This window comes from Mustela lutreola, chromosome 8, assembly GCF_030435805.1.
Source record: "Mustela lutreola isolate mMusLut2 chromosome 8, mMusLut2.pri, whole genome shotgun sequence".
Lineage (NCBI taxonomy): Eukaryota > Metazoa > Chordata > Mammalia > Carnivora > Mustelidae > Mustela > Mustela lutreola.
In genome coordinates, this window is record NC_081297.1 from 62,216,142 (window position 1) to 62,236,725 (window position 20,584).

Genomic DNA, 20,584 nt, shown 5'->3' on the forward strand with positions numbered 1-20,584 from the left:
GACTGTATAAGTAGGAGGAGAAGGAGTTCTAACTGCACCTTATACACACTTCTGCAACTCCCTCCTGCCTTCCAAGATGGCTAGTGTTTCCAGTTCCTGAGCCTTTCTGAGCCCCAAGAACCAGCTTGTTTCCCATTGGCATAGCCATCCGCAGACATGCTGGTTTCGGCTTTCTGCCTTGTGCTAATAAACCAGTTACCACTTCTCATCTGCCTTCTGTCTTCTGCGATTATTGACATTTCTTATCTCTCCTCATTTACTTTATTCTTCTGAATTTAAAATGCCACTGATACAGTTTTAGTGGGGTTTCAGGAATGAATGGTGGTACACATAGGTGTTTAATCTGTTATGTTTAATTGGAATGAGCACAGGGACCACGAATTTATAGCTATATCAATTTGAATGGCTGGGTGGCTTTTACTAGTAGAATCCAACGGTCCCGGTAGATTGGTAAGAGAAGGATTGGCCAGTTGGATTGGAGTTTCCCCAGGTGGATTTGGTGGAAGGACCAAAGGGCGTAGGAGCTGAGGATTTTGCACAGAATGGCTGAAACAACAGAACATACAATCAAGGTTGCATAAGTGAAGAAAAGAAAGATATGAGGGAGTTGATGGCTTGAGGAGTTGATGGACTAGAGATCCCATGAAGCTGGAAGAAACAAATTTTTAAACAAACCCTACTTGGTCCTACCAACATCTTCTCAGCCCTGAAGCCCTGTTCCTAACTCCATTCATGTTTCTTTGCTTTATCATTCTATCCTGCAGGTTAATGTCCTCCTTCTTTTTATTATTTATTTATTTATTTTTAAAAAGATTTAATTTATTTATTTGACAGACAGAGATCACGAGTAGGCAGAGACGCAGGTAGAGAGAGGGGAAGGGAAGCAGGCTCCCCGCTGAGCAGACTGCCTGATGTGGGGCATGATTCCAGGACCCTGGGATCACAACCTGAGCTGAAGGCAGAGGCTTTAACCCACTGAGCCACACAGGCGCCCCTCCTTCTTCTTTTTAAAAAGAAAATCTCTGGGACATCTGGGTAGCTCAGTCGGTTAAGCGTCTGCCTTTGGCTCAGGCCATGCTCCCAGGGTCCTGGGATCGAGCCCCATGTTGGGCTCCCTGCTCAACAGGGAGTCTGCTTCTCCCTCTCTCTCTCTGCCTGCTGCTTCCCTCTGCTTGTGCTCGCTTGCTCTCTATGTCAAATAAATAAAATAAAACCTTCTAAAATATAAAAAGAAAAGAAAAAGGAAAACTCCTGGCATGGGTGGCTCAGTTTATTGACCATTAGCTCTTGTGTTTGGCTCAGGTCATGATCTCGTGGGTTGTGGGATTGAGCCCTGAGTCAAGTCCTGAGTCAGGCTCTGTTCTCAGCAGGGAGTCTGCTTGAAATTCTCTCCTTCTCCCTCTGCCCACCCCCCACTCCTGCATGCATCTGCGCGCTCACTATCTCTCTCAAATTAATTAAAAAACAAAGGAAAAAGAAAAACTCTGCAGGCGGGGTCCCTTCCCTTTCTCAGGGGCCCAGGGCAGGATTCTGTATGTGGAACAATAATTCTGTATGTGATGTCTTACTTCTCTGTTTATCCCTGGAAAAAACTGGGAGTATTCAGAGGCCTCAGCTCCAGATTTCGTTTCTGAGCTATGACTCAGGTGGGAAGGATAAAGAAGGTCCTGGGAAGGGAGGATGGAGTCTCCCCTACAGGCCCTTTCTTTAGAGCTTTGGGGAAAGTGTCCCTCCTGCTAGGAGATTCTCTTTGTTAAGCAGTTGTTCTTGCCTTACAAACCCCCTGCAACCTGTTTGCTGCCCCAGCTTGGAAAGAAAAGTCTCCCTTGGCCTGCTTGTTATGTCTTCTGGCCTGAGCTCCTATGAACACCAGCAAGCACCTTGGAGGTTGTCTCTTGGAAACCCCTTATTTTACAGAAACGGAGGCCCTGAGGTGTCCTCACTCCTGGCGCAGTGGTCTCAGCAGCACAGCACACTCAGGGCCTGACGGAGCCTCGTGAGAGGCAGTCGAGTGTGATGGTTAGGAGCAGGGGGCTTCAGAGTGCACCATGCCTGGCTTCACACCCCGCTTGGCCATGTGCTGGCTGCGTGATCTGACCCAGCTACATCCATAGCGTCTCTGGAATCTCAGTTAAAATGTGGGCCATAGGGGCACCTGGTGGCTCAGTAGGTTAAAGCCTCTGCCTTCGGCTCAGGTCACGATCCCAGAGTCCTGGGATCAAGCCCCACATTGGGCTGTCTGCTCAGCGGGGAGCCTGCTTCCTCTCTCTCTGCCTGCCTCTCTGCCTACTTGTGGTCTTTGTCTGTCAAATAAATAAATCTTTAAACAAAACATGTGGGCCATATACCTACCCTCAACAGTTGTAAAGATGATAATAATACACATTAAGGACAGAGTGTGGCACGTGGTTAAGTGCCTCATTGGTACCTATCTTCCTTTGCTTCTTCCCCTCAAGCCTCTCCACCCCATCACCCCACAGCTGCCACCTGTCAGGGGAGCTAAAGCAACACTGATAAAGGACTGGCCCTTCTGTTTTCAAGGCCTGGGCTAGCTCCCCTCTCTCCCCCAAACCCTGTCTACTGAGGAAATGTTTAAGGGTTGGACCTCTGGGGTTCCTTGAACCTGTGTTTTCTACTAGTGTGGGGTCCAGTGGCTGCTGATGGTGGATTAAACCAGAGCAACCCACTTTGAGGACGGTTCCTCTTCCTATTCCCTTGATCCTCTCACCCACCTGTTTGCGGGGGGTTCCTAGGCCTTGGTGTTTTCCCCTCCCCCTGGCTGTCCCTCCGAACGTTTTCTCCCATGAGGAATGGAGCCCATCACCAGGCTTCAGCCTGTACCCTGACTCTCAAATCTGCTTTTTGTTCCTATAGCTCTTCAGAGCTTTGGGCAGACCTCCTCCTTCCTCTCTCCTTTCCTACCCACACCACCCTTCTTCCAGTGTGCATCAGTTTTCACCTGGTTTACAGCCACACCTTGTGACTTCTGCCTCCTGTGCTGTGTACTAGTCTGGGCATCAGCTCATCACTGTTCCTTGCCACTGAGTCAGTGAGTTCCTGTTTTCTTTTTCTCTTCTTTTCTTTTTCTTTTTCTTTCTTTCTTTCTTTTTTTTTTTTAATATTTTATTTATTTGAGAGAGAGAGGGAGAGAGAGTGAGCATGAGAGGAGAAAGCAGATTCCCCACTGGGATGGAGCCCCAGGACCCCGAGATCATGACCTGATCTGAAGGCAGGTGCTTAACCCACTGCCACCCAGATGCTTCAATGAGTTCCTATTTTCTGCAGGATAAATTTAAATCCCTGGGCCTTTCTGGCACTCAGGGCTCTCCCCATAACCTCATGCAACTCTGCTCACCTTGCAGACCTCCCTCCAGCCAGCCAGGCACCTTCATTGACCTTACATCAAGCCATACTTCTTCCCCATGTCGGCTCCTGGCATCACCCTACCCCCCATGCTCTCTTTCTCCCTTTTGCTAATCCCATTTCTCTTGCCTTCTTTCAAGATTCGGCTCCAGTCGCACTGCAGATCTTCCGCAGTCTTCCGCTGCCATCCACCATCCGTCTTCTCTCTAATTCTGTAGCACATGGGGTCAGCATCCAGCCTGCCTCGGGCTGTGACTGTTGTACGTGCATCTGTGCCCTCCCAGCAGACAGGAAGGCTTTCTCGGTCCCCAGTACCATGTCACGAACACAGTTGGTGCTCACTTGAGACCACCACGTTCTGTATATTGAGTGCTCTCAGCCTGCGAGGCACGCAGATTACACTTGTTTAACAAAACGCGTCCTCAACATAACCCCCCCTTTCCTTCCTGCTCTAGAAGAGGGCTTTAGAAATCAGGATGGTTCAGGGGGCCTGGGTGTCTCAGTGGTTAAGTGTCTGCCTTCGGCTCAGGTCATGATCCCAGGGTCCTGGGATCGAAGTCATAATCCCAGGGTTCTGGGATCGAGCCCTGCATTAGGCTCCCTGCTCTGCAGGAAGCCTGCTTCTCCCTCTTCCACTCCCCCAGCTTGTTTCCTTTCTGGCTGCATCTCTTTCTGTCAAACAAATAAAATCTTAAAATCAATCAATCAATCAATCAATCAGGATGGGTCTTTGGGGGTAGGGGTACAAATAGATAAACTGTTTCACCTCCACCTCTCTCGGGCTCCCTCCCGCTTCTGTCTCCAGGGTCAGGGGCAATAACTCCCTGCACCACACCCCCAACATTCTCCACTAAGTCCCATCTCCAGCTCTTCACAGTGATTCTTCCTGGCTGCTCTCTCAACCCCGATGTTAATATTTTTTGCTTTTCTTTGCATTCCCCCCTTCTTCGGGTCAGCTAATGATTATTCAGGGACTTATCTCAACCAGTTGTCCCTATCCCAAATCTCTAAGTTCTCTTCCGGGCAAGGGTCAGGAGAGTGAGCTCATGGTCATGTGACTGCTGCCTATACCTCACCCCCTCCGCTGTCCCAGTCCTAACTCTCTCAAAAGCTAGTTGGGTGCCTTCCCTCCGGCTCCCCTGAACCGAGACCTGGGTGGAAAGGTAAGCCTCTCATTGTTGCCTGAGGTAGGCAGTGGCCACCGGTTTCCACCAGCTCAGCGCTCACTGCCTGTTTCTTCCCCACCTGTTGCTACTGACCTTCTCCCTGGGCACTTGCTCTTGTCCACCCAGCGAAGGCTGGGACTGGGCTGCGGTTGGGGGTCCTTGCTGCTTAGGTCCTGCTGGGATACACTGGGCGGAGTAGGGAGTAACTCCTGCTTTGCTCACAGATTTTATCCTGATGGCTGACTCTAAACCACTCTTCTCCCCTGATGGGGACCCCATGGCTGCAGAAGCCTTGCTCCGGGATGTGTTTGGGATTGTTATGGATGAGGTCATTCGGAAAGGGACCAGTGCCTCTGAGAAGGTGGGTCCTTTCCCCTCCTCCTGCCCATTGTACCTGGCTCCGAACTTTTCCCTGCCGACAAGGCTTCAGCCCCTAGTTCATCACTGTCTCGCCGTGTGCCTCAGGGATTATATGCTGCCTCCTACTGTGTATATTTATCCTTGTTCACGAGTTACTTGGGAAACATTCCTAACTTGTTTTCCACGCAAGCTGAGAGGCGGTGCGGGCAGCCGGTCAGTGGGGTGTCCACCGGCCGCCAGAACCTCCCGCTCCTCCCACCAGGTCTGCGAATGGAAGGAGCCGGAGGAGCTGAAGCGGCTGCTGGACCTGGAGCTGCGCAGCGAGGGCGAGGCGGCTGAGCGGATCCTAGCACGGTGCCGGGAGGTGATCCACTACAGTGTGAAAACCTGTGGGTCCTGGGCTGCGGCGGGAGGAGCGTCTGGAGTTTGTCCATCCGCCTGCCACGGCTGCCCTCTGAGCTCCCTGCCCCCCTCTCCCCCCTCTCCGCTGCCCTTCTCCAGGTCACCCGCACTTCTTCAACCAGCTCTTCTCAGGGTTGGATCCCCACGCTCTGGCGGGGCGTATTGTCACTGAGAGCCTCAACACCAGCCAGTGAGTCATCTCCGGGCCCCTTTCCCCCACCTTACAAAGGCTTGGATTTGCTGGAGACATATCCCAGGGGGAGGAGAATGGTTTTGCTCCCCCCCCCCCCCCATTTCCTGGCATCTCTGCTAGCAGTCTTTCTCCTTGTACCCTTTGGGCTCCCTTTCTCCCAGCTTTCTCATACCTCTGGACCCCTAGTTCTTCCTCATTCTTGCTTCCCTGGCTCTTGGTCACCAGGTCATTCCTCTCTTTGGACCTTTCCTCCCTCATTGTCCCCACCTCCTTTTCCTGCTCCTCTGAGTCTGACCCCGCCGGCCCTGCCTCCTCTTTTCCTTTCTCATCTCCTCCTCTCCTGGCAGGTACACTTATGAAATCGCCCCTGTGTTTGTGCTCATGGAAGAAGAGGTGCTGAAGAAACTCCGGTCCCTTGTGGGCTGGAGCTCTGGGGATGGGGTCTTCTGCCCTGGTATGTGAGAGGGAGGGGGGCCTCTCTTTGGCCTTTTTGAGGGTTCTCCTCCCCCACGATTTTTTGCTCTATGCTGGTGGGCGGGGTGATTCCTCTCTGTCCTCTCCAGCTGGGCTCAGGCCAAACCTGAGAGAAGCTGCCCAGTCCCCTGTATCCTCATGTTTGTCAAACAGTCCATGGGATCAGTGCCTGCTCTGGGGAGGGGAGGCACTTGCCTTGGTCCACCCAGAATATGGAGGGAAGTATTCGGGGGAACCTGTGAATCCTCCGGCTGTTCGGGGTTATCAGTATGCTCTGAGGAGAGCCCTGGGAGCCTATCACTTGTGCTACTTTGATCTGTTCTCCTGGGTGGAGGTCAGGGAGAGCAAGCTCCAGTTTTGACCCGCTCCTCCTTCTTGCCACCTTCCCTGTGACAGGTGGCTCCATCTCCAACATGTATGCCGTGAACCTGGCCCGCTATCAGCGCTACCCGGACTGCAAGCAGAGGGGCCTCCGGGCGCTGCCGCCCCTGGCTCTCTTCGCATCAAAGGAGGTGAGAAGAGACTCAGACCTGCCCTGGGTTCCTGATTCTAATGTCCAGCCAGTGGAGTCTGCCCACCCAGCCCCATCTCCAGGGCCAGCCTGCCTCCAGGCAGAAGCACTTAAGGGGCTGGGTAAACGCTCCCATTCGCCTTGCCTTCTGTGCGCAGGTAGCAGAGGGACCAGGAGTGCAGCGGACATAGTCCACGCCCTTAATACTCAGAGTGTGTGGTCTGTGGACCAGTAGCATCAGTGTCACCTGGGAACTTGTCAGAAATGCAGAGTCTTAAGAAAGAAAGAAAGAAAGAAAGAAAGAAAGAAAGGAGTCTCAGGCCCCACCCCAGACATACCTAGTAGGAATTTGCATTTGAACCAGACACCCTGGTGTTGTGGAGGCACATGAACATTCGAGAAGAGAAGCCTTCAAGTCTACAGAGTCTCATCTGTTGTAGCTCTGTAGCTCACACATTCACCAGTGTCTCTCTCCTCCCTGTCCTCCCAGCCCTCTTGGCCCAAGCCTAATCTGCCCTCTGCCTTTCTCCGCAGTGTCATTACTCCATCAAGAAGGGAGCTGCTTTTCTGGGACTTGGCACCGACAGTGTCCGAGTAGTCAAGACAGATGAGAGGTAAAGGTCCTTCTGTTCACATGGCTCAGAGCCAGCCTGGCACAGTGTGCCTTCCTGCTGCCAGAAACTCTGGCCTCAGGCCCATGCCGCAAGTGGGCTCTTCTCCCCTCTCTGTTCCTACAGAGTTGCCCCTTCTGTCTACCAATGGCTGCTGGAGTCTCTCGCCCTGTCCCCTGAGATCCGCTTACCCCTCTTAGGAAAAAAATCAACATTATGGCCTCTGTGTAGCTAACCCCACATTACCCTGCTCTCAGCCATTCTGCCTCCTAGCTGAGAAAACCAATTACTTCTTTACCCAGTCAGTTTTCTTTTCCAGAGGGAAAATGATTCCTGAGGATCTGGAGAGACAGATCAGTCTGGCTGAGGCTGAGGTGAGTGAGGGGTGCTGGGACAGTGGAGCAGAACCCCTTGGTCTTTTTTTGGAGGCTTCTCTGGGCCCTCCCCACTCAAGGCGCCGCTCAGTCCCTCTTCTTGACCTCTGTGCCCTTCTGTCCCGTGGGCTGAAGTGATCAGTAGGAAACCTGAGGAGTCAGGACACTCTGTGCTATTCTTGGGGGCTTTGCCAAGACCTTGGGCAGGACCGGACCCCAAGAGTCAGGAGCAGGCTTGAGTCACTGAGCATAATATAGAACTTTATTGCATAGGGTTGTTGTAGGTATTACATGAGTAAGTATATATGCACTTGGAACAGTGAAGGACTATATAAATATTAGTGGCCATTATTGTTTTTGTTGTTATTATTGGAGTACTTATAGCCATTTAAAAGAATAAGGTGGGTAGTATTTACTACCTTGAAAATACCCCCACTATATATTTAAGTAGACCTATATAAAGTACATATAGTATGTTGTAGTATAGAATGAACACTTTGAACCTATGGTTATTTATTTTTACTTTTTAAATTTTTTAAAAAATATTTATTTATTTGGAAGAAAGAGAGCATGCAAGAGCATGGGGGATTGGGGGGGGCAGAGGGAGAGGGAGAAGCAGGCTCCCCCCTGAGCAGGGAGCCCGGGATCATGTCCTGAGCCGAAAGCAGACACTTAACTGACTAAGCCATCCAGGCGCCCCAGAACCTATGGTTATTTACAATAATACATACTTAAAAAAAAAAAAAACATTTTATTCATTTTATTCATTTATTTGACAGAGAGAGGCACAGTGGGAGAGGGAACATAAGCAGGGGGAGTGGGAGAGGGAGAAGCGGGCTTCCCGCCATGCAGGGAGCCCGATATGGGGCTCGATCCCAGGACCCCAGGATCATGACCTGAGCTGAAGGCAGATGCTTAACGACTGAACCACCCAGGCGCCCCGAATAATATATACTTATTGATAAATGGGTGTTACCTCTAAGTAACAATGTGAGCAGTAACTAGAGTAGTCGAGTACCACTTTTATTGGGTAAACCTTTTCTTTTTTTGTAAATGCTGTACTGAGATATCATTCACATGTCATACAATTCACCCACTGAGTGTGTGCAATTCAATGTTTTTTTTTTTTTTTAAGATTTTATTTATTTTATTTGAGAGAGAGAGTGAGAGAGCATGAGCAAGGAGAAACTTAGAGGGAGAAGCAGACTCCCCAGGGAGCTGGGAGCCTGATACAGGACTCGATCCTGGGACTCCGGGATCATGACCTGAGCCAAAGGGCAGTCACTTAACCAACTGAGCTCTCAGGCGCCCAATTCAGTGGTTTTTAACAGAGTTGTGCAACCATCACTACAATACAATTTTCATCACCCCCAAGAAGAAACCACACACCCTTGAACCCTCAATCCCCAATTTCCCCCAAACCTACTAGGCAGGACTATGCGAGTTTGTGTCTCTATGGACCTGCCTGTTGTAGATTTTTCATATATATGGATTTACACTATGCATAGTCTTTTGTGATGAACTTCTTTTACTTAGCATACTGTCTTCGAGCTTCATCCTTGTTGTGGCATCTCAGCATTTCATTCCTTTCATTGCTGGATAATACTCTGTTGTATTTCATTGATCTGTTCCTCTGATGATGGATATTTGGGTTTCCACTTTTCAGCTCTTCTGAGTAATGCCACTATGACCATTTGTATACAAGTGTTTGTGTGAACGTATGTTTTTCATTTTCTTTGGTATATACACTTGGGGACAGAATTGCTGACTCATCCACTAACTGTATTTAACTTTTGAGGAGCTGCCAAACTGTTTTTCCAAGTGGCTGTACCAGTTTCCAGTCCCACCAGCACTGGATGAGAGTTCCAGTTTCTCCACATTCTCACTGACACTTGTTACTTCTTTTCTCCTCGTCTGTTTGTTTGTTTCAATGGAAGTATGATTAACATAAAGTGTTAAGTTAGTTTCAGGCACATGACACATTGATTCAACAGTTCTATCTTTATGGTACTTGGAGAAGGTACTAAGTGTAGTCACCTTCTGTCACCATGCATTACCATAGTATTAATGACTAGACTCCCTATGCTGTGCTTTTCTTTTTTAAAAAATTTAAAAAATTTTTTTATAAACATATAATGTATTTTTATCCCCAGGGGTACAGGTCTGTGAATCACCAGGTTTACACACTTCACACTGTGCTTTTTTTTTTTTTTTTAAGATTTTATTTATTTATTTGACAGAGAGAGAAAACAAGTAGGCAGAGCGTAGGAGAGGGGGTAGGAGTATGAGAGGAAGGAGTAGGAGTAGGAGAGGGAGAGGCAGGATCCCTGCTGAGCCTGGAGCTTGTCCTGGGGCTTAATCCCAGGACCCTGTCACCACCCGAGCCAAATGCAGCCGCTTAACCAACTGAGGCACCCAGGTACCCCTATGCTGTGCTTTCATCTCCATGACTTATTTATTTTATAACTGGAAGATTGTTCCTAATCCACTCTATTTCACCCATACTCCCCCAGCCTCCCCTCTGGGAACCACCAGTTTGTTTTCTGTATTTGAGTCTGCTTCTTTCTTTGTTTCTCTCTTCATTTGCTTTGTTTTTTTCAATTCCACATACAAGTGAAATGATATGGAATTTGTCTTTGTCTGATTTATTTCATTTAGCATTTTATTCTCTGGGTCCATCCTTGTTCAAAATGGCAAGGTCTCATTCTCTTTTATGGCTGAGTAATACTCATGCACACACATGCACACACACACATGTATACTACAGCTTCTTTATTCATTTATTGATGAACACTTGGGTTGCTTTCCTATTAGCTATTGGAAATAATGCGGCAGTAAACATAGAGGTGCATCTATCTTTTCAAATTAGTGTTTTCATTTTCTTTGGGTAAATACTCTGTAGTGGAATTATGGATCAAATGGTAATTCTGTTTTTAAGTTTTTGAGGAACAGTGTCTATCAATTTACATTCCTACTAACAGTGCACAGGGGCTCCCTTTCCTCCACATTGTCACCAACACTTGTTTCTTGTTTTTTTGATTCTAGATGTTCTGACAGGTGTGAGGTCATACCTCACTGTGGTTTTAATTTGCACATCCCTGAGGATGAGTCATGTTGAACACCTTTTCATGTGTCAGCCATCTACATTCAGGTCCTCTGCCTTTGTTTGTTTGTTTGGTTATGATTTTTAAGTAATCTCTACACCCAGTGTGGGGCTTCTGCTGCTTTCCTCTCCAATCTGGATGCCTCTTTTTTTTCCCCCCCTTACCTAATTGCCCTGCTAGAACTTCAGTATAATGTTGAATGGACAGGGGGAGAGTGGGCATCCTTGTCATGTTCCTGATCTTAGGCAGAAGGCTTTCAGTCTTTCAGCATTGAGTACGATGTTAGCTGTGGGTTTTTTGTAGTTGCCTGTTATGAGTTTGAGAACGTTCCCTTCAACTCTTAGCTTGTTGAGTATTTTTATCAAACAGGATTGTTGAATTATGTCAGATTTTTTCTGTGTCTCTTGCTATGTGTTTTTCCTCTCTTTATTCTGTTGATAAGAATGTATTATATTAATTGATTTTTGGAAGCTAAATGGAGCTTTTGCTCCTGGGACAAATCGTTTTGTCTTAACGTGTAATTTTTTTATATGTTGCTGGCTTTGGGCAGCTAGTGTTCTGTAGATTTTTATATCTATATTCACAGAGATATTGTCTGAGGTATTCTTGTGATGTTTCATCTGGCTTTGGCATCAGGGTAATATTTGCCTCATAGGATCAATTCAACAGCGTTCCTCTTCTGTATTTTAGAATTTTTGTGAAGAAGTGGTATCCGTTCTTTCCTAAATGTATTGTAGAATTCATCAGTGAAGCCATATGGGCCTGGGCTTTTCCTTGTGGTCATTTTTTAAAATAAAAATTCAAGGGGCGCCTGGGTGGCTCAGTGGGTTAAAGCCTCTGCCTTCAGCTCAGGTCATGATCCCAGGGTTCTGGGATCGAGCCCCACATCTGGCTCTCTGCTCAACAGGAAGCTTGCTTCCCTTTCTCTCTTTCTGCCTGCCTCTCTGCCTACTTGTGATCTCTGTCTGTCAAATAAATAAATAAAATCTTAATAAAATAAAATAAAAATTCTAGTTCTTCATGAGCTTTTGTACTATTAGACTTTTTAAAATAGCATTTTGATCTTCAAGACATTAAAAGTGTTTGAAAGTGTGTGAGCTTTGAAATAGACCTGCAGCCAGACCTAGGATTGAATTCGATCTCTGAAGCTTCAGCTTGGGGGTCAATTTCTTATTACCGCCGAACCTTAGTGTCCTCACCTGCAAATTAAGGAAGCAACAGTGGCATGTTGTCAGGGTGAAAGGGCCGAGGTCAGGCATGCAGTAAGAGTTTAGAGATGGCTCAGTGCTGGGCTCTGGGTAGCTTTTTAGATCCCTTCACAGCTTCTCTCTCCTCCTGCATTTTTGCCGCAGGGCATTGTCCCGTTCCTGGTTAGTGCCACCTCTGGAACTACTGTGCTGGGGGCCTTTGACCCCCTGGAGGCAATTGCTGATGTGTGCCAGCGTCACGGGCTATGGCTCCATGTGGATGTAAGTGAGCCTTGGGCCTGAGTGGGGGAGTGGGCTGAGTTAAGGCCAAGACCCACATTATTTCTTTTGCTCCACAGGCCGCCTGGGGTGGGAGCGTCCTGTTGTCACAGACACATAGACATCTCCTGGATGGGATCCAGAGGTACATACCTGAATCCCACCCTTCCAATCCTTGACTCAGAGAATAGTCCTGGACTAGGGAGCTTCCAATGGGAGGGAGGGAAGGAGGTTGGTGGGAGGGGCGCTGGAGAGATGGTGGACTGGGGCCCATCAGACACTGGAATTCTTCCTGACTGCTGGGCAGTCTCAAGCCCCTTTACTGAAGCTGTGGTAAAGGTGGGGGGGGGGGGGGCTCTGGCTGAGGACCAGCGAGCTGATGCCGTGATGCTCTGCACACAACCCCCCCAAAACACACAGGGCTGACTCTGTGGCCTGGAATCCTCACAAGCTTCTCACAGCCGGCCTGCAGTGCTCAGCTCTTCTTCTCCGGGATACCTCGGTGGGTTGGCCCTGCTGCTCTCCTCACTCCGCCTCTCACCTTGGACCTCCATCTTTTTCTCTCTACCCCCCATCCTTTGCAAGGGTCCTGACCTTATTCTGTTCTCCTCATCTGAAGCTGAGTTTCTGTGACCACCCTCATCCCCTGGGGTGCCCCCTCCCCCACTGTGGCCTGTCTTCAAGGCAAAGGGAAAAGTTTCTAGCTGGCAGTTGTAATTGAAGAGATCCTATGCCAAATCTGGGGAGAACTCTTGGCATTGGGAGAAAAACCTGCAGAAAGGGGCCTGATGGCAGGAAAAGAATGGGTGGGCTGAGCTAAGAACCGCCCCCCCCACTTCACTATGCAGCTCTGGAGGCAGCCTTGGTGGTGAGGATGGGGTCTGACAGTCTCCCCCTCTTTGCTCCCCGCACCCCCGCAAACCAACAGAACCTGCTTAGGCGCTGCCACGGGTCCCAGGCCAGCTACCTCTTCCAGCAGGACAAGTTCTACGACGTGGCTCTGGACACCGGAGACAAGGTGGTGCAGTGTGGCCGCCGCGTGGACTGTCTGAAGCTGTGGCTCATGTGGAAGGCACAGGGCGGGCAAGGGCTGGAGCGGCGTGTTGACCAGGCCTTTGCCCTCACCTGGTAGGAGTGGGGGCGGTCCCAGTTCCTGGTCCGTCCTGGTCCGTCCTGCCCCCACCCACTGCCCTGGTCCGTCCTGCCCCCACCCACTGCCCTGCTCTTCCCATTTTCCTTGTTCTCAGGGTCTCTGGGCTCATTCTGCAGGACTCTTCTGTTTCTGTAGCTCTGCTTTCCCTCCATTTGTGATTTTTTCCCCCTCTCTCTGTGTTTGCAGGTACCTGGTGGAGGAATTGAAGAAGAGAGAAGGATTTGAGTTGATCATGGAGGTATGCTTCCCCAACCCTCCCCGCCCCCCTGCATCCCAGTCTATCCTACACAGCAAAGCCCTGGCAGCAGGTGGGGAGGCAGGGGGGCAGGGAGAGGGGGAAGAGGGGAAGTGAGGGGGGAACATCCCCCCCCTTCCACAGCTCACCTCTTCTCCTCCCTCATTCCTCTCAGCCAGAATTTGTCAATGTGTGTTTCTGGTTCGTGCCCCCCAGCCTGCGGGGGAAGCAGGAAAGCCCGGATTACAGTGAAAGGCTGGCTAAGGTAGGCTCTGTCTTCTGGGCTCTGGTCAGGCCAGTTTAGGGAACTGCCATGCTTCTGGTGTGTTTCTGCCCCCTGCTGGCCATGCATGGCATGGCAGGTCCCTCTGCTAGTCTTCCTCCCGAGGGTGGGGGGTGTGAAAAGGAAGACAACCCCAACTTGTCCTCATTTCTGTGGGGATGGGGATAGGAAATAAGGTATGTTTCTGGAAAATGAAAAGAGGACAGAGAGGGATGTCATGGGAGAAGTCACCAGTGCATGTATGTAATCCATGGGAGTTCTGCTGGGAGCTCCAGCCCAGGACAGCCATGTGAGGCCTTATTCCCTGGTGCTGGGGGCAGAATAACTCTGTAAGGCTGGTCCAGACCTGTCTCCTACAGGAAAGGAGATATGTCATATCCCTAAGGATAGATTGGTGCTAAGTGCTGCCGATGATCTGAAAGGACAAGAATGTTCTTGCCCTTAAGGAGTTATTTAGAAAAACGAGAGTTACCTATCTGAAACCAGTATGTTCGAGGCAGTCTTGTAAATTACGTGTTAGATTACAGGGTGCAGATCACAGATATTCCAGGAATTCAGAGAGGGGAGAAGAAGGTGTTAAGGATGACAAAGGCTAGATGTTAGACTAAAGCAGTGTTGGGTGTCAGGGAACAGTCAGGATTTGGCAGAAAATGGTCCATGTGACAACCTAGAGATAGGTAAGATAGGAAATAATGCAGAAGCTAGAGAAGGCCAAGCAGGTGGGATGCAGCTGAAAAGGTGACCCAGGGCCACGGTCAGGAGCTGAGTGATGAGTGCTCCCTCCAAAAGGTAGCCGAGTAGGAGGGAGGTGCACCTAGGGGAGTAGGCATCAGGCTGCAGCTGGAAGTTCTCTCCACCCCTTCCACAGGTGGCCCCGGTACTCAAGGAGCGCATGGTGAAGGAGGGCTCCATGATGATCGGCTACCAGCCCCATGGGACCCGAGGCAACTTTTTCCGCATGGTCGTGGCCAACCCTGCTCTGACCCGGGCTGATATGGACTTCCTTCTCAACGAGCTGGAAAGGCTAGGCCAGGACCTCTGAGCTGCTGGCCCTGACACCCTACCTTGCCCTCACTGTCTCTGCGTTCCCTTCCTGTGTTCTCAGTAACAGAGGGACCTTAACAACCTTGATATGCCTTGACCCACTAACTCTCTTACGAAATATTTGCTATTAGGAGAACATTTAAATAAATTATAGTATATCTAGATCATGGGATGGTTCTCTGCCATTAAAATTATGTTTATAAACAAGATTTTTACTGATAGGAGGAAAGATAATTTTAATATAATGTTATATTGAAAAAGCTGGATACGAGACTTTGTATATAGTAATATCTGAGTGGTGTTCAGACATACATAGGAGAAGATCGATAAAATGAAATATGCCAAATATTAATAATTTTCAAATAATAATAATAATAATAAGAAAACCTGGGATGGGATTATAGGCAATTTAAAATTAATTTTTATACCTTTTGTGCTCCTCCCTTTATTATATAATGAATATGCATTACTTTTATAATAGGGACATAATAAAGCAAAACCTTCAACAATATTATTTCGGAATGTTTTGAAGTTTGTTACCTTTCTACCAAATAATAGCGAATGAAATGTTTTTTTAAAGGGTGGTGTGAGAGAGGCTAAAGATAAGATTTTTTTTTTTTAGATTTTATTTATTTGTTTGACAGAGAGAGCACAAACAGAGGGAGCAGTGGAGGGAGAGGGAGAAGCAGCCTCCCCACAGAACAGGGAGCCCAATGTGGGGCTTGATCCCAGGACCTTGAGATCAGGACCTGAGCTGAAGGCAGCCACTTAACTAACTGAGCCACCCAGGCACCCCTAGAAGTTTTGTTTTTTTTTTTTTAAGAAATTTTTAGTAGGAGAGGAAAGACCAAAGTGGAGTAGATCTAAATTAACTGTACTTTAGTGACATTGAAAACAAAATGGGTATTGATTATATGTTGGGACCAGAGCCTGTCTGCTTATCACTCCTGAAAAATCCTCACACACAAAGCAAAGGAGGAATTTGCCTTCTGTAGGGCCGCCTGGCTGGCTCAGTTAGTAGAACAGATGACTCTTGATCTTAGGGCCATGAGTTTGAGCCCCATGTTGGGTGTAAAGTTACCTACTTACTTATATATATACATACATAAATTTAAAAATAAAACACAAAATTTCCTTCCATAATTTAAACAACAGAAACCAAGTTAAAAAAAAAAAAAAAAGAAGAAGAAGAAAAAGAAGGGCACCTGGGTGGCTCAGTTGGTTAAGTGGCTACCTTCGGCTCAGGTCATGATCAGAGTCCTGGGATGGAGCTCACCCTGTTCATTCTCTCTCTCTCTCTCTCTTTCATATCAATAAATAAAACCTTAAAAAAAAAAAAAGGCCCAGCAACCAAACATCCATTTTACACTTTAAATCCTGGGCTGGGGACGCCTGGGTGGCTCAGTGGTTTGGGCTGCTGCCTTCGGCTCGGGTCATGATCTCAGGGTCCTGGGATCGAGCCCCGCATCGGGCTCTCTGCTCCGCAGGAAGCCTGCTTCCCTCTCTCTCTCTCTCTCTGCCTGCCTCTCTGCCTACTTGTGATCTCTGTCTGTCAAATAAATAAATTAAATCTTTAAAAAAAAATAAATAAAATAAATCCTGGGCTGGTGTTGCTTTTCAGTCATTTTTTTGGTAAAGAGGCAATTAGCTACCCAAGTTATTTGCTTTTTTTGTTGTTGTCCAAGGGTAATTGAAGATATTACAGCAGAAAGATTCAAATGGCTCTATGAGGTGTTTTGAAATTCATCCCAACTCTAGACAGAGTGACCTGCAGACTACAGACTGCCCAAGACCAAGACCGTCAACATTTCCTCAGTGTCAGGATCCACTGCCATGGTCTCCTGCCCCAGCACTGAGACCTCAGGAATGTAATTCTGTCTCCTTTCTCTCTCCTCCTCCTGCAGCTTGGTGGAAACCCCTCTCACTGGGCCTCTCCAAGTCTGCTCCTTCTGACATGTGACAGGCTGTTCTCTCTTGCAGAGCTTCTTGACGGGAATAATGGCATCTCCTCACACACGGGTTTGTTGGTATGGAAGAGGTTGCCCAGGCACGTGTAGTACTTCTTGATGACCACGCGGCCCATTCTTCATGGCTTTGGTGCCAATGCAGCACAGGTTGGTGGGTCTCGTAAAGGAGGAAACAGTACTATGCAAGTTATTAAGGACAAGTGGCAAGTCTGCCAGAACTTTCTGTTATTTCCAATTCCTAAAAATACCTTTTATGGAAACAATAATGTGGTCATGTAAAAATCATCCAAAGTTATTTGAAGAGGCAAATACAGACTGTACAAACCATAGCAAAGGAACATCCAAATCACAGACCCAATTCTCTTGACCATTTGGTGTGGGGGGGTCTTTCTATTTATAAACTGCTAACAATTCCCCTATAAACTTATTATTCTGAAAATGGTATTTAACTTCTTCCAAGTAATAAAATTGTTTGAGAGTATTAGTAATTTGAACTCTAAGCCCTATTCTTGGTGTTTTGTTTTTTGTTTTGTTTTGTTTTGTTTTTTAAGATTTCATTTATTTATTTGACACAGAGAGAGAGAGCATAAGAAATGGAAGAGAGAGAAGCAGGCTTCCCGCTGAGCGGGGAGCCCAATGTGGGGCTTCATCCCAGGCCCCTGGGATCATGACCTCAGTCAAAGGCAGAAGCTCAACTGACTGAGCCACCGAGGCACCCCTCTAAGCCCTGTTCTTAAAGAGTTCTGTATAGGGACGCCTGGGTGGCTCAGTTGGTTAAGCAGCTGCCTTCGGCTCAGGTAATGATTCCAGCGTCCTGGGATCGAGTCCCACATCGGGCTCCTTGCTCAGCAGGGAGCCTGCTTCTCCCTCTACCTCTGCCTGCCATTCTGTCTGCCTGTGCTCGCTCTCTCCCCCTCTCTCTCTGATAAATAAATAAAATCTTAAAAAAAAAAAAAGTTCTGTATATCTGCAAAATGCCTTAAACTTAGTGAAAAAGATAAATTTTAAAAATCCTCATTTTCAACCCAAAACAAAGCTAGAAAGCAAAACTAAAACCAAAATCTTCAGGACACCTGGGGGGCTCAGTTGGGTGAGCATCTGCCTTCGGCTCAGATCATGATCCCAAGGTCCTGGGGTCGGTCCTGCATCAGGCTCCCTATTCAGGGATCCTGCTTCTCCCTTTCCCTCTGCCTGCCGCTCCCCCTGCTTGTACACTCTCTCTGACAAATAAATAAATAAAATCTTTTTTTTAATTAAAGATTTTATTTAATTATTTGACAGAGAGAGATCACAAGTAGGCAGAGAGGCAGGCAGAGAGAGAGGAGGAAGCAGACTCCCTGCTGAGCAGAAAGCCTGATGCGGGACTCGATCCCAGGACCTTGAGATCATGACCTGAGCCAAAGGCAGCAGCTTAACCCACTGAGCCACCCAGGTGCCCATAAATAAAATCTTTTTAAAAAATCTTCAAAATCCTTAAATCATCTCCATTTGAGAAATATTTTTAAGAGGTCAGAAAGACAAGACCTAGAATCAGTTAATCACCAGATCTTCTCCAGCTTTATGAGCTAAAGCTTCTACTCTTTCATTTTTTTAATTTTTATTTTTTTTAAAGTATGCTCTACACCTAGTGTGGGGCTTGAAATCACAACCCTGAGATCAGGAGTCACATGCTCTACTGACTAAGCCAGCCAGGTACTTCTACTCTTCTATTCTCAAAATTCAACCTTTAAATCTCTGGATATAATACGGCAGTCTCCTCCTGCTTACTCTCTTCCATCAGCATTTACAGAGCTCCTGTTATGTGGAATTCCTTTCCCTGCCTTCAAAGAGTTAAAGATTTAAGCAGTCATCTCTCATCCAAGGCATGTCCTTATTCAAAGCCTTGGCACCTACTGTTCCCTTTTGCCTCAAAATTCATCTATCTACATGGTTTGTTCCTTTATAGATTTTAGATTTCTGTACAGATGTCACCTCCTTAGTGAAACTTCAATTGAATATTCTACTTAAAATTACATTTTCACCTTTGGTTCTTGCACTTGCTTTTTTATTGTCTGCCCTGTTTTTCTCCATGGCACGTGTATCTGGCGTCGTCTATATTTCAGTCTCTATTTGTCTATCTATCAGTCAGTATATTTATTTAAATTATTTTCTGTCTCACCCAACTAGAATGTAATTTCTGGGAGCAGAGATTTTGTATCACTGCTTCCTAAAATGCAGTCTGGTACTTGCTGGATGGATAATGTTGAGTGAATGGTTAATGAGCTCCAGGTACTAGCTGACTTGCTGTCAGTCACGTAACTGAGTGGTGGAGTCAAAGCCAAATTCAGGCCATCTTCCTCTAGCTCTTAACCACAGATGCAGCCTGCTTCTAATGTCATATGTACATAATTCATAGGTGGGTGGGTGTTAGGCCCGTTGTATTATCTATATGCTGTGGATCTGCTGCTTGCAGGAAGGATGAAGCCGTGCATAGGTTCGGATCCACATCTTGCCCTTGACCTGGGGAAATCATGTTTTCACCGAACAGGAAACAAAGCTGTTGGGAGTACCTACCTGGGTGGGTTGCAGTGTTGGAATAGGTTTTGTTTTGTTTTGGGTTTGGGTTTTGGTTTAGAGAGGTTGATGTATTCAAGTGGCTAGATTGCACAGGACTGGGGAAGGAAAGTGGCACCCTCACAGGTAAGCCATGGGCTGAGGTGCTAAGAGCTAGGTGGGCACCTGTGATATGGCCGGTCTTGAGGTTGATGGTTAAGAGCCTTTTTAGGAAAGTAGATGAAAGGGACCAAGCTACAGGAAGGTCAGAATTTGAAAACACTTGGAACTTTTCTTTCTTTCTTTTTTTAATATTTTATTTATTTATTTAGCAGACAGAGATCACAAGTAGGCAGAGAGAGAGAGAGAAGAGGAGGCAGGCTTCCCTCTGAGCAGAGAGCCCAATGCAAGGCTTGATCCCCGGACCCTGGGATCATGACCTGAGCTGAAGGCAGAGGCTTTAACCCAGTGGGCCACCCAGGAGCCCTCTTTTTTTTTTTTTTTTTTTTTTAAAGATTTCATTTATTTATTTGACAGAGATCACAAGTAGACAGAGAGGCAGGCAGAGAGAGAGGAGGAAGAAGGCTCCCCACTGAGCAGAGAGCCTGATGCAGGGCTCGATCCCAGGACCCTGAAATCATGACCTGAGCCAAAGACAGAGGCTTTAACCCACTGAGCCACCCAGGTGCCCCCAAAATATTTTCCTTTTGAAATAATTTAAAACTTAGAGAAAAATTTCATATAATAGTGACAGAGAACTTCCATATACTCTTTACCCAAATTTGTTGATTGTTCACATTTTGATACATTTTCTTTATCATTCTTTTGTATATGTACTATAACATGTTTTTTCTGAACCATTTAAGAGTTGGTTTCATGCAGTATGCCCCTTTATCTTTCATACTCTGGTGCATATTTCTTAAGAAGACTATTCTTAAATTTAAATTCAATTAGCCGACATGAGAAGAATGTTATCTTAAATAACCATGGTACAGTTATCAAATTCAAGAAGTTTAACATTGGCACTATACTTTAAAGTCCGTATTCCAAAATTGTCTGTTGTCCCAGTAATGCCCATTATGGCATTTCCCCTCTCATACGAGATCCCAGGCCAGGATCATGTATCACATTTTGTTGTCATGTTCTATTTCCTTAAACTCAAGTAAACAAAACTAAACTGAAATAGTTCCTCAGTGTTCTTTGTCATTAGTGACATAGACATTTTTAAAGAATATGAGACAATAATTCTATAAAGAATATGAGACAGTCATTCTATAGAATGTTCATCTATTTGTTTTTCCTGATGTTTCCTCTTGACCAGATTCAAGTTCTACATTCTGAGCTGG

The 20,584-nt window shown here is 47.1% G+C and overlaps 1 protein-coding gene and 1 long non-coding RNA gene across 10 annotated transcripts in view; both read left to right on the forward strand.

The window, feature by feature from the left end:
• Positions 1-15,250, forward strand: part of CSAD (cysteine sulfinic acid decarboxylase) — a 28,932-nt gene extending 13,682 nt beyond the window's left edge. For 3 of the 9 annotated variants that reach the window (XM_059185229.1, XM_059185230.1, XM_059185224.1), the window contains exons 2-15: positions 4,754-4,890; positions 5,152-5,278; positions 5,391-5,481; positions 5,832-5,938; positions 6,355-6,470; positions 7,004-7,083; positions 7,400-7,454; positions 11,911-12,027; positions 12,105-12,169; positions 12,445-12,526; positions 12,953-13,152; positions 13,364-13,415; positions 13,588-13,677; positions 14,564-15,250. In XM_059185229.1, coding sequence (XP_059041212.1) covers positions 4,765-4,890; positions 5,152-5,278; positions 5,391-5,481; positions 5,832-5,938; positions 6,355-6,470; positions 7,004-7,083; positions 7,400-7,454; positions 11,911-12,027; positions 12,105-12,169; positions 12,445-12,526; positions 12,953-13,152; positions 13,364-13,415; positions 13,588-13,677; positions 14,564-14,737 — 1,482 coding nt within the window. In that variant the 5' untranslated portion in view covers positions 4,754-4,764 and the 3' untranslated portion in view covers positions 14,738-15,250. Of the gene's footprint in view, positions 1-4,366; positions 4,527-4,753; positions 4,891-5,151; positions 5,482-5,831; positions 5,939-6,354; positions 6,471-7,003; positions 7,084-7,399; positions 7,455-11,910; positions 12,028-12,104; positions 12,170-12,444; positions 12,527-12,952; positions 13,153-13,363; positions 13,416-13,587; positions 13,678-14,563 lie in introns of those variants that run through there. The other 6 variants (XM_059185225.1, XM_059185226.1, XM_059185228.1 and 3 more) reach the window with 6 other exon arrangements.
• A 766-nt stretch (positions 15,251-16,016) lies between these two features.
• LOC131838707 (uncharacterized) lies at positions 16,017-17,200 on the forward strand. The gene is made up of 2 exons (XR_009356679.1): positions 16,017-16,607; positions 16,720-17,200. It is a non-coding gene; the product is annotated as an uncharacterized LOC131838707 (long non-coding RNA).
• The last annotated feature ends 3,384 nt before the right edge of the window (positions 17,201-20,584 follow it).